Source organism: Salmo salar, chromosome ssa02 (genome assembly GCF_905237065.1).
Source record: "Salmo salar chromosome ssa02, Ssal_v3.1, whole genome shotgun sequence".
Lineage (NCBI taxonomy): Eukaryota > Metazoa > Chordata > Actinopteri > Salmoniformes > Salmonidae > Salmo > Salmo salar.
This window is the reverse complement of record NC_059443.1, coordinates 82,969,698-82,980,806: the sequence shown is the minus strand read 5'-3', so window position 1 is coordinate 82,980,806 and position 11,109 is coordinate 82,969,698. Positions and strand designations below refer to the sequence as shown.

General features: G+C 46.6%; 1 protein-coding gene, 1 non-coding gene and 1 pseudogene across 2 annotated transcripts; 1 reads left to right on the top strand and 2 right to left on the bottom strand.

The window, feature by feature from the left end:
- Positions 1 to 533: 533 nt before the first annotated feature.
- Positions 534 to 3,309, bottom strand: LOC106573952 (piggyBac transposable element-derived protein 4-like; annotated as a pseudogene).
- Positions 3,310 to 4,224: 915 nt separating this feature from the next.
- LOC106564491 (zinc finger and SCAN domain-containing protein 21-like) lies at positions 4,225 to 10,544 on the bottom strand. The gene is made up of 4 exons (XM_045711071.1): positions 9,779 to 10,544; positions 8,622 to 8,719; positions 8,303 to 8,486; positions 4,225 to 6,064 (listed from the first exon to the last, which is right to left on the bottom strand). Exons 1-4 carry the CDS (start codon positions 10,269 to 10,271, stop codon positions 5,454 to 5,456), a joined length of 1,386 nt encoding a protein of 461 aa, XP_045567027.1. The 5' UTR covers positions 10,272 to 10,544; the 3' UTR covers positions 4,225 to 5,453.
- A 234-nt stretch (positions 10,545 to 10,778) lies between these two features.
- On the top strand, positions 10,779 to 10,860 carry trnal-aag (transfer RNA leucine (anticodon AAG)). The gene has a single exon. It is a non-coding gene; the product is annotated as a tRNA-Leu (tRNA).
- Positions 10,861 to 11,109: the final 249 nt, after the last annotated feature.

Here is an 11,109-nt window from a genome sequence, read left to right as displayed (position 1 = left end):
AGCAGCACTGCAATATGGGACTTTCAAAGTCAGTTGGCATGCAATGTTTTTCTTCGCTACGTAGTGACAATTCTCCATGCCAACACTATTATTGGGACTCTTTGCCCTATATCATTACTGCTAGTGTAAAACCTTTGACTGTTCTACTATAGGCATACTAATATACATCTAATCACATTCTAGTGGTCACATCCCTCTCTTTAGCAGATAATATTGAAGCTAGAAATCCGCCAAGTAAAACGTGCAATACGCAGCTTTTATTTCTGTGACCTTTATTTAACTAGTCAAGTCAGTTAAGAGCCAACTCTTATTCACAATCACGGCCGGTTGTGATACAGTCTGGAATCGAACCACGGTGTGTAGTGACTCGAGAGTAGGGAACACGACGTGTTCGTCAACAACATACATGGTGGGAAATATAGAGGGACGTGTAGAAATGGAACAATTGTGCCTTTTTGACGGAAATATGGGAGGTGGCTCATAACCCTCCCGTTGTCCTCCCATTCTGCCTACTCCCCGTGTCCCCGGGCGGGTCACCCTGTCCCGTCTCGGCTAAAGGCCCAGAGGGCACAAGTGTGACAGTAGGCGTGCGAACAGCCTTTGCAGATGTATTTCTTCCACCTGCAGCACGCCGTGTGTGTCTTGGCGTCCTTCTTGGGCGGGCAAAGCTGACACCTCTTCCTCTTACTGGCCACCAGCGGGGCGGCGGCCGGGCCAGCGGCGTCCGGGCCGGCGGCGCGCTCCCGGGCCGGCGGAGGAGCGGCGTCGCGGTCGGCACTCTGCAGGACTTTGACGAGCGCGGACGCGGCTTCGGTGCGGGGGAGACGCTGCCTTCTTTGTATCAAGGGCTTGACAAGCGCCTTTCCCAGCTGCTCCAGGAACACCCTCCTCTTGTTCCGCTTCCGAGGCATCCAGTCGGGCTTGATCTCTCGCCATATGACAAAGGCGTTGTAGGAGGACACGTCGAGGATGTTGTGGAAGATGACCAGGGGCCAGCGGGCGGTCATCCGTCTGCAGCTGTAGGTGCCGACCACCTTGTCTAGGTTGTCCACGCCGCCCTTGTTGCGGTTGTAGTCTAGGATGAGGGCCGGCTTCCGGTCGCGGCGATCGCTGACGTCGGCCTCCGCGTGCAGCGTGCTCAGGAGCAGCACGTTCTTATTTCTCTTTGCCAGGTAGGACACCAGAGTGGCGGTGGGCGTGAAGGCGAACCTGGAGGACGAGACCTGTCTGCCCTTTGACTGGAGCAGCGCGGGAGGGAGCTCGGGCTTGTTCTTTCGCACCGTGCCGACCATGGTGAGGTTCCTCTCGAGGAGCCGCTGGCCGAGTTCGTAGGAGGTGAAGAAATTGTCGCAGGTGACGTTGTGACCGGCGGGCAGCCCCTGCGTGAGATCGAGGACGACGCGGGCGCCCGGGTTCTTCTCGGGGGCTCCGCCGGCCGCCTTACCGGTGTAGACTTGCATCTTCCAAGCGTAGCTGGACTTGGCGTCGCAGGCCACCCACGACTTGATTCCGTATTTGGCCGGCTTGCTGGGGATGTACTGTCGGAAAGGACAGCGCCCTTTCGGGAGAGGGAGAGGAAGGAGATTAGAGGAGGCGGCGGCGGCGGCGGCGGCGGAGTCACTGATGCTGACGCTAACTCTCTATACTACCGCTGGCTCATCAAGCAGCGTCATGCTGACGCTGATGCTGCTGCTGCTGCTGATGATGATGATGTTGATGATGATGATGATGCCGCTACCCCTCTATACTACCGCTGGCTCATCATTGGGGGGGTCGAACGGCGTTTATGTTACACGCCGCCGATGCTACCGCTGACGCTACCTCTCTATACTACACAGATACACAGATACACAGATACACAGATACACAGATACACAGACGGTACCTCTGAACGGGACCAGTTGTTGGTCCACCGTCAAGTCAGACCCCGGGTTGAGAGGAAGGAGATTAGCAGCGTCGTGCTGCTGATGCTACTGCTGCTGATGCTACTGCTGCTGTTGCTGACGACGCCGCTGTTGCTGACGATGATGATGCTGTTGCTGACGATGATGCCGCTACCCCTCTATACTACCGCTGGCTCATCATCGGGGGCGCACGCACGGCGTTTATGTTACACGCCAACGCTGCCGATACCGCTGTTGCCGACGATGATGCCGATGCCGCTGCCCCTCTATACTACCGCTGGCTCATCATCGGGGGCGCACGCACGGCGTTTATGTTACACGCCGACGCTACCTCTCTATAGTACACGCACAGATACGCACAGACACTCACAGCAGATACGCACAGACACTCACAGCAGACGCACACACACACACACGCACACACACACACACACACACACACACACACACGCAGACGGTACCTCTGATCGGGACCAGTTGTTCGTCCACCGTCAAGTCGGGCCCCGGGTTGTAGAGGGCCGGCAGCCGCTCCTCCCACAGGTCCCAGACCTCTCTTATGGCCGCCAGTCTGTCGGCGGCGAGTCTCGCGGGTCTCGACCGGCGGTCGTCGAATCGCAGCAGCCTCGAGTACTTGTGAAAGACCTTGAGCGGCATGGTGGCTCGGAACACGGTCCTGCCGCTCTCCGCGTCCCACAGGCTGGCCGCGGCCTCGCCCCGGGACCTGTAGACGCCCGCTAGGATCAGCAGCCCTAGGTAGGCGCGCAGGTCGACCGAGTCCATGGGTCGCCAGCCGTCGGCGTATTTTCTCACCCCCTGCAGATTGGTCATGTCCACCACGATCCTTTCTATCGCCGGGCGTGACAAACAGCCGGAAGGTGGACTCGATGTCGAGCGCGCGCGACGCCGCGTAGGCCGTAGGGCCGGGCGTCACCGCGGGGCCGGGGTGGCGGACGGCGCGGGGCGGGTCCGGGCCGCGATAGGCCTCGGAGGACCATTTGATTTTGCCGTTTTTTGACAGCAACGTCTCCCTTCGGGCCCTTTGGGCAGAGGCCGCCGCCGCCGCCGCCGTGTCCTCTGGCTCTGGCTCTCTGTCTCGCTCTCGGGCGGCGGCCGTGTCTCCCTCTCGCTCTCCCTCTCGCTCTTCCTCCTCCGAAGAACAAGAAGAAGAACAAGAAGAAGAGGAGCGCGACCGCAAGGCCGAGTCGTCCGCGTCACGTTCGGGGTCGTATTCCTCGCCGTCTTCGTCTTCCGAAACGTCCTCCTCTTCGGAATCGCAAAAGTCTTCTTCGTCTTCTCGGTCGACGCTGGAGGCTATCTGTTCCAGGACCTGAGCCGCGCTGAAATCGGGATCGCGGCGAGGCGCCGGCTGCTGCCTCGCGCTCGGCGGGGCCGTACACCTCGCCATCGTCCTCATCGTCGTCCTCGTCGTGTTCGTCGTGTTTGTCTTTTTCTTCTTCTTCTTCTTCTTCTTCTTCTTCTTCTTCTTCCTGACAATATTAGTAGCCTCTCTACGGCCGGCCGACTGCACGCTGACGCGCCGCGCCCGGCATGCTTTGTGTTCCTAGCTCCAACAGTGATATCTAACATGTTTGTGTTCCTAGCTCCAACAGTGATATCTAACATGTTTATGTTCCTAGCTCCAACAGTGATATCTAACATGTTTGTGCTCCTAGCTCCAACAGTGATATCTAACATGCTTGTGTTCCTAGCTCCATCAGTGATATCTAACATGCTTGTGTTCCTAGCTCCAACAGTGATATCTAACATGTTTATGTTCCTAGCTCCAACAGTGATATCTAACATGCTTGTGTTCCTAGCTCCATCTGTGATATCTAACATGTTTATGTTCCTAGCTCCAACAGTGATATCGAACATGTTTGTGCTCCTAGCTCCAACAGTGATATCTAACATGCTTGTGTTCCTAGCTCCAACATTGATATCTAACATGTTTGTGTTCCTAGCTCCAACAGTGATATCTAACTTGTGCTGGTGTTCCTAAAAAGTCAGATCCACTGCATATATTATTAGGACCTGGCCTGGAGCAGCCAGGTTGATGTCATGACCAGGGCCCCTGTAACCAAAGCAGACCAACTGGGCATCTACATCGGCTACGTATCAAATCAAATCACATTTTATTGGTCCATACACATGTTAAGCAGATGTTATTGGTCACATACACATTTTGTAGCAGATGTTATTGGTCACATACACATTTAGCAGATGTTACTGTGGGTGTAGCGAAATGCTTGTGTTCCTAGCTCCAAACAGTAGTATCTAACAATTCACAAAAATATACACAAATCTAAAAGTAAAAAAAATTGAATTAAGAAATATATAAATATTAGGACGAGTAATGTCGGAGTGGCATTGTCTAAAATACAGTAGAATAAAATACAGAATATATACATATGAGATGAGTAAAGCAGTATGTAAACATTATTCAAGAGACCAGTGTAAGACCAGTTCTGAAGTATGCTGTCACTGTCTGTCACCCTAGCATACCATGGTCACATCCTGACCTCACTCAAACCCTGATCGTTCAAGCTGGAGAGTGTCCAGAAGAGAGCCCTGCAGCAGAATAATTCTAGGCCGGTCGTAACTGTACACCAGCTACCAGGAAGCCTTCATGTCAGAACATGAGCTGATCTGCCTGACATTTGTTAAATCCCTGAAGAACTCCTAGTTTACAGACTGGCTCCCTCCAACCAGAGAACAAACTGAACACTCTCTCCGTGACACCAAACAGGCCGCTATTAGACTCTCCTGTTCCCTACTTCACTAAAAACCGGATTGATTAAAATGGCACACACCACATAGCTACTACTACAGCTACTGCTACTACAGCTACTGCTACTACTACTACAGCTGCTACTACTAGAGACAGACATGATTAACAGACTACTACTACTACGGAACATAAGTGGTTGTATCCACATTTCATGCCCCATGGCGTCAATTAATCAATATTCAGACTATAGGCCTATAAAACAAAGTCTGTAATAGTCATAAAAAAAAACGGCACTTTGTCATATATTACCGTAAAATGTAGTCTGAAGATGGGGGAAATGTGGTGGAAGAACCTAGACCATTTGAAATTCAAGAAAGCCATTTTGTGTGACTACTACTGTATACACCACCTGGAAAAACACATACATTTCAAATGTAACTGAATATTACCATACGTTGTTCCACGTTTGAGATCAGTCCTCATTTAACAATGCTTAACTATGTATAAAAGCCATTGAAGCATACCTAAAGTAATGTATATGATATTATCTAGATCAGTAAAAATACTATGCAAAATGTCATTCTAAATGTGACATTGTAGGTATGAGCCTCTTGACTTCTCAACCGCCTGGTAGAGCTCTGTAACTTGATTGGAAAAATATTATTGGGAGTTCTTATTTGACTTGGTAGTAATAGGAATTTAAGGTTAAATAATTGTTTTAACATGTTTTTCAAGTAGAAACAGAGGGTAACATTTTTGTTGTTGATGTTGAGTATACTTTCTACAATTTGATTTAATGTGGCATAAACAAAAACACATTTTCAGTCAAAAATATGAGATAAGGGCGGGAGCACTGTGTGTGTTCTCTCATGAAGACTAAGTGCATGTGACGTGAAATATGCCTTTCCACACTGGGAGCAGTGGTAAGGCATCTTCCCTGTGTGTGTTACCTCATGGTCTGTCAGGTGCCGAAACTGGGTAAATATCATTCCACACTGGGAGCAGCGGAAAAGCTTCCCCCCTGTATGGCATTTCTCATGCACTTTCAGGTTCCCTAAATTCTTAAAAGTCTTTTCACAATGAGAACAGTGGAAAAGCCTCTTTACTTCTGTGTGAGTTCTCTCATGTGATTCCAGGTTCCCTAACTGGATAAATCTCTTTCCGCACTGAGAGCAGTGATAAGGCTTCTCCCCTGTGTGTATTTTCGTATGTGCTTTCAGGCTCCCTGAATGGGTGAATCGCTTTCCACACAGGGAGCAGTGGTATGGCTTCTCTCCTGTATGTGTCCTCCCGTGCGTTTTCAGGTTCCCTAAATGGTTAAAACTCTTTCCACACTGGGAGCAGTGGTGTCGTCCTGCTGGTTTGGACGTCGCTGGGTCTGGATCCCCTGAAGGACTCTTACCACTGTCAGCGTGAGAGTCTGATCTCTCTCCTGTCAAATACAGTGTTTAGTTAGACAGACATGTATGAAGTCCACATGATGAAACTTCCTATTAAGTCTTTGTATGAGGTTTAATATAGATCCCTCAGAGCAGAGTGGCTGTAGAGTACTGTAGGCTAATAAAAATCCTATTGAACTTTACATGTTGTTGTGCTGTTATTTGACATCCTAATCTGATCTAGATTTATGATATCCTTATTTCATCTAGACATCCTTATTGAACAAAATGACATCCGAATCCAATCCGATCTACTTCTTAGGGGTTGTAAGGGAATTTATCCAAATCTGATCTAGATTTTTGACATCCTTATTTCATCTAGACATCCTTATTGAACAAAATGACATCCGAATCCAATCCAAATCTGATCTACTTCTTAGGGGTTGTAAGGGAATTTATCAAATCTGATCTAGCTCTATTAACATCCTTATTGATCTCCACATCCACATCTGATATGGGGTTAGCAGGGCATCAATGGAATGTGGATGTCATAGATTCAATTAGGTTGGTTTCAATTATTGACTTTGGAAGTAAATCCAAATTCAATATATGACATCAAAATTGGTAAATAAACAGACACAGAAAGTTTAAATAGAATATTGAGTTATTATTTTTTATATTATTTTGCTTTTAACTCAGCTAGGTGAACCGGACAAGTGTGCTCGCACATGCCGTTAGGGATAGGCCCCCTTTTTTCTCCACTCCCTGCCTGAATGACGTGCCCAAAGTAAACTGCCAGTAGCTCAGGCCCTGAAGCCAGGATATGCATATAATTGGTACCATTGGAAAGAAAGCACTTTGAAGTTTGTAGAAATGTTAAAATAATGTAGGAGAATATAACACAATAGATCTGGTAGGAGAAAATCCAAAGAAAAAAAACTGTATATTTTTTTTTTTTTTGGAAAGACCATCCTCTTAGAAATGCAAGAGAAAGGTTGTATTGTAAAATAGCTTCCTGATGCAATTCCTATGGATTCCACAGGGTGTCAACAGTACATCCTGTACAAAAACAAACTCACTTCCTTGACAACAGCTCTGCACTGCTTCACAAAGCGCAAGAAGTATGAATGCCCTGACTTCTGAAGAGGCCGTATCAGCGTAAATGCTGTATGGTCAATGCAGACGTCAGATTAACCATGCAGCGCCCAGACGCACAATTCACCTCTCTCCCGCCAATTTGACAGAATTTATGATTGGCTTAACGCACCACCACTATTGACCTGTGGAGCTTCTCAACGTAATGTTTTCTTCACCTAAAACAGCAAGCAAACAAAGTCTGTTTTTACATCCATTGAGAATTACAATAGTTCCTCAATGTATATGAAAAATCTTTACAGCCCTCTCCCTTCTGATTAACCACTCAGCGTGAAAGGGAAACATGTAATGCTCTGATCCAGAGGAAACGTCATAAAATGGGCCTACCTACTTCTCATCAGTGCTTGACTTGGACTGAAATAGGTTCCGGTACTCCTTTTTGGTGCTGGTACTGTTTATATTTAGGTGCAGGAGCTCCACTATACTTCTGAGCTAATATTCTATTAGAGGAACATTTGAGGTGTCGCTACTCAGCTCCAGTGAGCTCCTGCCCAAGTCAAGCACTGCTTCTTATCCCTTGCGCAAATAGCCTACAGCTGTGTTTGTCTGTCCTGAGCTCACTGGTGAGGGGAAACTCTGAGGATCCAGAATATATTATGCAATGTTACAAGTTTGCTAGCACAAGCTTCGGGCCGGACCATGTTAATAGTTGATACAATGTTTCAAGTTGGTTGCAGACAGGCCATGCATAGTCAATGTGATTTATAGGATATTTATTTTTATCAGGATATTTTCTACCTGCAGGCTGCAATGTTTTTATTTGTTGGCTTTATGTATGCTATTTTTACATAGTTGGAAACAGAAGATACTTTTTAGGTTTTTATCATTTTCATTTAGATAGAATTTTGATTAAACACATGACAATGATTTTGAGATATGAAGTCGTTATTATAAATGAAATTAAAATGTTCCACGAAAATGTGCATATGAAAACCATAACTGGCACGCAGATCAGTAGAAATTGTAAGATAAATTGGCATTCCACATAAGTAAGGCAGAATGGTGTATATATATGGAAAAATACACTTAAAAAAATTAATCGACCAAGATTTGTATTAGTCGGGGACAGCCCTACTGGGAACAGATACTAGTGGGCAGATCTATTTTATTTGTTCAAACTAAACTACAGCACTTACTTTGATGTGTCAAATCTGATCCTTTCTTCTCTTCTCCTCCTCTCACAGTTCCACTCAGCCCCGTTGTTTTCCTGCAGTCCACCAGCAGCACAGACAACCTCTTCATACCCAGCAGTAAGGCGCTACCGGGAGAGGCACGACACGGGGACTCTGGTAGGGTGGAAAGGGGCGGGCTAGCGTTGTCCTGGTGACCATAAAGAGGGGACACAGACACATATCATTATGGATGCTGATGTCACTGTTGTCATAAAGTGCTTTACAGAAACCCAGCCCAGACCCCGATTGAGCAAGCTGTATGCTAGACCAGACCAAGCTGTACCATCTGGTGTTTGGATCTGGAGAGACTCTTCTCTGCCTCGTCAGCATCAGGATGTTGTTGAGGCTCCCCAGAGGATCCACGATAGTCATGTCTCTCTCCTGTGTTAAAGAGAACATCAAACAGATGGTAAACTTATTACTTTTTATTGCAATCATAGATGGTAGGGAATTCGATTTGATAGGTCCTCAACTCGCAGCTCAGACACAACACTTGAGTCAGGATAAAGTGGGGTAAGCTTGCACCCTGATTGGTCCTCAACTAGCCTGCCCCAGAGCAAGTTAGAGATGAAGGATTTCTTGCCATAGAAATGTACATGGCTAAGAGGTAAGAGACCTTCAACATTTATCCTGAGTTGAATTCAGTGAGTTGAATTCAGAATTGACCAAAGTCAGCTCCCTAACTCCTCTATCCCACTACATAGTATACCCCTCAGAGTTAAACAGGCTGTTGGGTTCTGATGGGAAATGAAAGTTGAGCAGGTGTTCATAATGTTTTGTACACTCAGTATATTTTGGGTTCAGATGGGGTATGACCGTTGAACTAAGGTCGTTGGGCATTTAGGAGATATATTCTTCAAGAATCAATGGCTACAACTCTCTCTTATGTGTCATCAGTTTCTTGGACTTCTCCTCTGCTTTTAAACTGTGAGATGTGAAGTTGTGGACTGGTTGCGAGTGACATTTTGGGTGTACAAAGCGCTCAGTGAATTTCATAAGTTCCCGTACCTTATTATGGCAGAAAGCCCCATCTATCAGCTCTCTGTTTCCACTCTCTCAGTGGAGCTGACTTGAACTGGCAGGTTTCACACCCCACATTTACATAGGGAGTAACGTGTCACATTTTCTGGCCTATCCAGAAAAATGATAAATGTTCTCTTCCTCTGAGAGAGTGAGGCCAGCTTGGGAGACAGCTCCCAGTGTGGAAAGATGTTTACCCGCTGACTAAACTAAATTAATTGAATTTAGATGTAAATGAACAATAAAGTATCAATCATTTAAAAGTTTCAAAAAAATATATACCAATCGCAGATTGCCCCTTTAACAATTCCTACAGTACTGAACAATATATCAGAGTGCAGAACTTCAGTAGAATGCCCCTTTAAAAGCACACATTAGCCTAGTTCAATAACTGCAGAGTTTTTTTTAGACAGTACTCACTGGTGTTAATCAGATCTTCTGTCTCCTCCTCTTTCACTCCCAGAACGTCTTCTACCTTCTCTTTTATTGAGATAGACTCCTCTTCCTCCCAAAAAGGTTCCTCTTTCACTCTAACAGCCGCCTCTTCCTCCTTTTTTATTCTGAAAGCTTCTACCTCCTCCTCTTCCACTGTGACAGCCTCTATCCCCTCTTCCACTCCTAAAGTTTCATTCTCTTCTTTCACTATAACAGCCTCCTCTTCCTCCTTTTTCATTCTGAAAGCTTCTACCTCTTTTTCCACTGTGACAGCCGTTACTCCCTCCACTCCAAAATGCTCCTCCTCTTCTTTCAATGTGATAGCCTCCCCTTCCTCCTTTTTAATTCTGAAAGCTTCTTCCTCTCCTTTCACTGTAATATCATCCTCTTTTACGACAATGTTCAGCCCCAGAGCATCTTTCTGTTTCCAGCAGACCTCCTCTTCTTTAGCTGGGGAGAAGAAGCTGAGTGAGCTCATGGTCGGGGATATTAGTTAGCTAGCTAGCTAGCATTAGCTGGTTATCATTAGCGACTAGCCTAGAGCCGGGCTCAGTATCAATCTTAACAGGGTTAACACATTTAACATGCAAATGATGTTAAAATTAAGCAGTTGATACGTTAACATGATTGTGTTTAAAACACCGAGACAAATATACACAAGAATGGTCTAAAGAGCTTCAAAATGTCGGTTTCATGCCTAGCAAGCTATCGAGGTGGATGAATAAGCAGCCGTGTTGCCCTTCTTAGCATCCCGTCCACTAGATTATACGTCACGTAAGAATTGCTCACTTCGCCATCTGCTGTCTGAATTGGGTGACGCAAAGAGGATTCTGTCAGTCATAACAAATCATTTCAATGTAAGGTTTTTCCACACTTCTTATATATATACACACTATCACCCTCTGCGGAATTGATAAAAACCGCAAACATCCGATTTTGATGGATATCATTATCTTCAATCATATTTAAGCTATGTAAGTTCATCGGTAGCGTGGCCGAGCGGTCTAAGGCGCTGGATTAAGGCTCCAGTCTCTTCGGAGGCGCGGGTTCGAATCCCGCCGCTGCCAGTAATTTTGGCTCTTGCTGTATCACAAACGGCCGTGATCGGAAGTCTCATAGGGCGGCTCACAATTGGCCCATGTTTGCGGCCATTGTAAATACGAATTGTTCTTAACCGACTTGCCTAGTTAAATACGGGGCTAATATATATATCATCAGAACCGACACCCATATTGTCCTCATTCTATCACAGCTGTTGATTCTCCAACCCTTTCTCCATCAGAACTGTTCCATCACAGCTGTTGATTCTCCAACCC

Bases quoted from the DNA above. Each gene is read 5' to 3' on its own strand.
- LOC106564491 (XM_045711071.1), bottom strand. From the start codon at position 10,271: ATGAGCTCACTCAGCTTCTTCTCCCCAGCTAAAGAAGAGGAGGTCTGC. The intron at 8,720-9,778 runs GTGAGTACTGTC...TCTTTAACACAG, and splicing joins AGAAGATCTGATTAACACCA to GAGAGAGACATGACTATCGT. The intron at 6,065-8,302 runs GTAAGTGCTGTA...TGTATTTGACAG, and splicing joins ATCAGATTTGACACATCAAA to GAGAGAGATCAGACTCTCAC.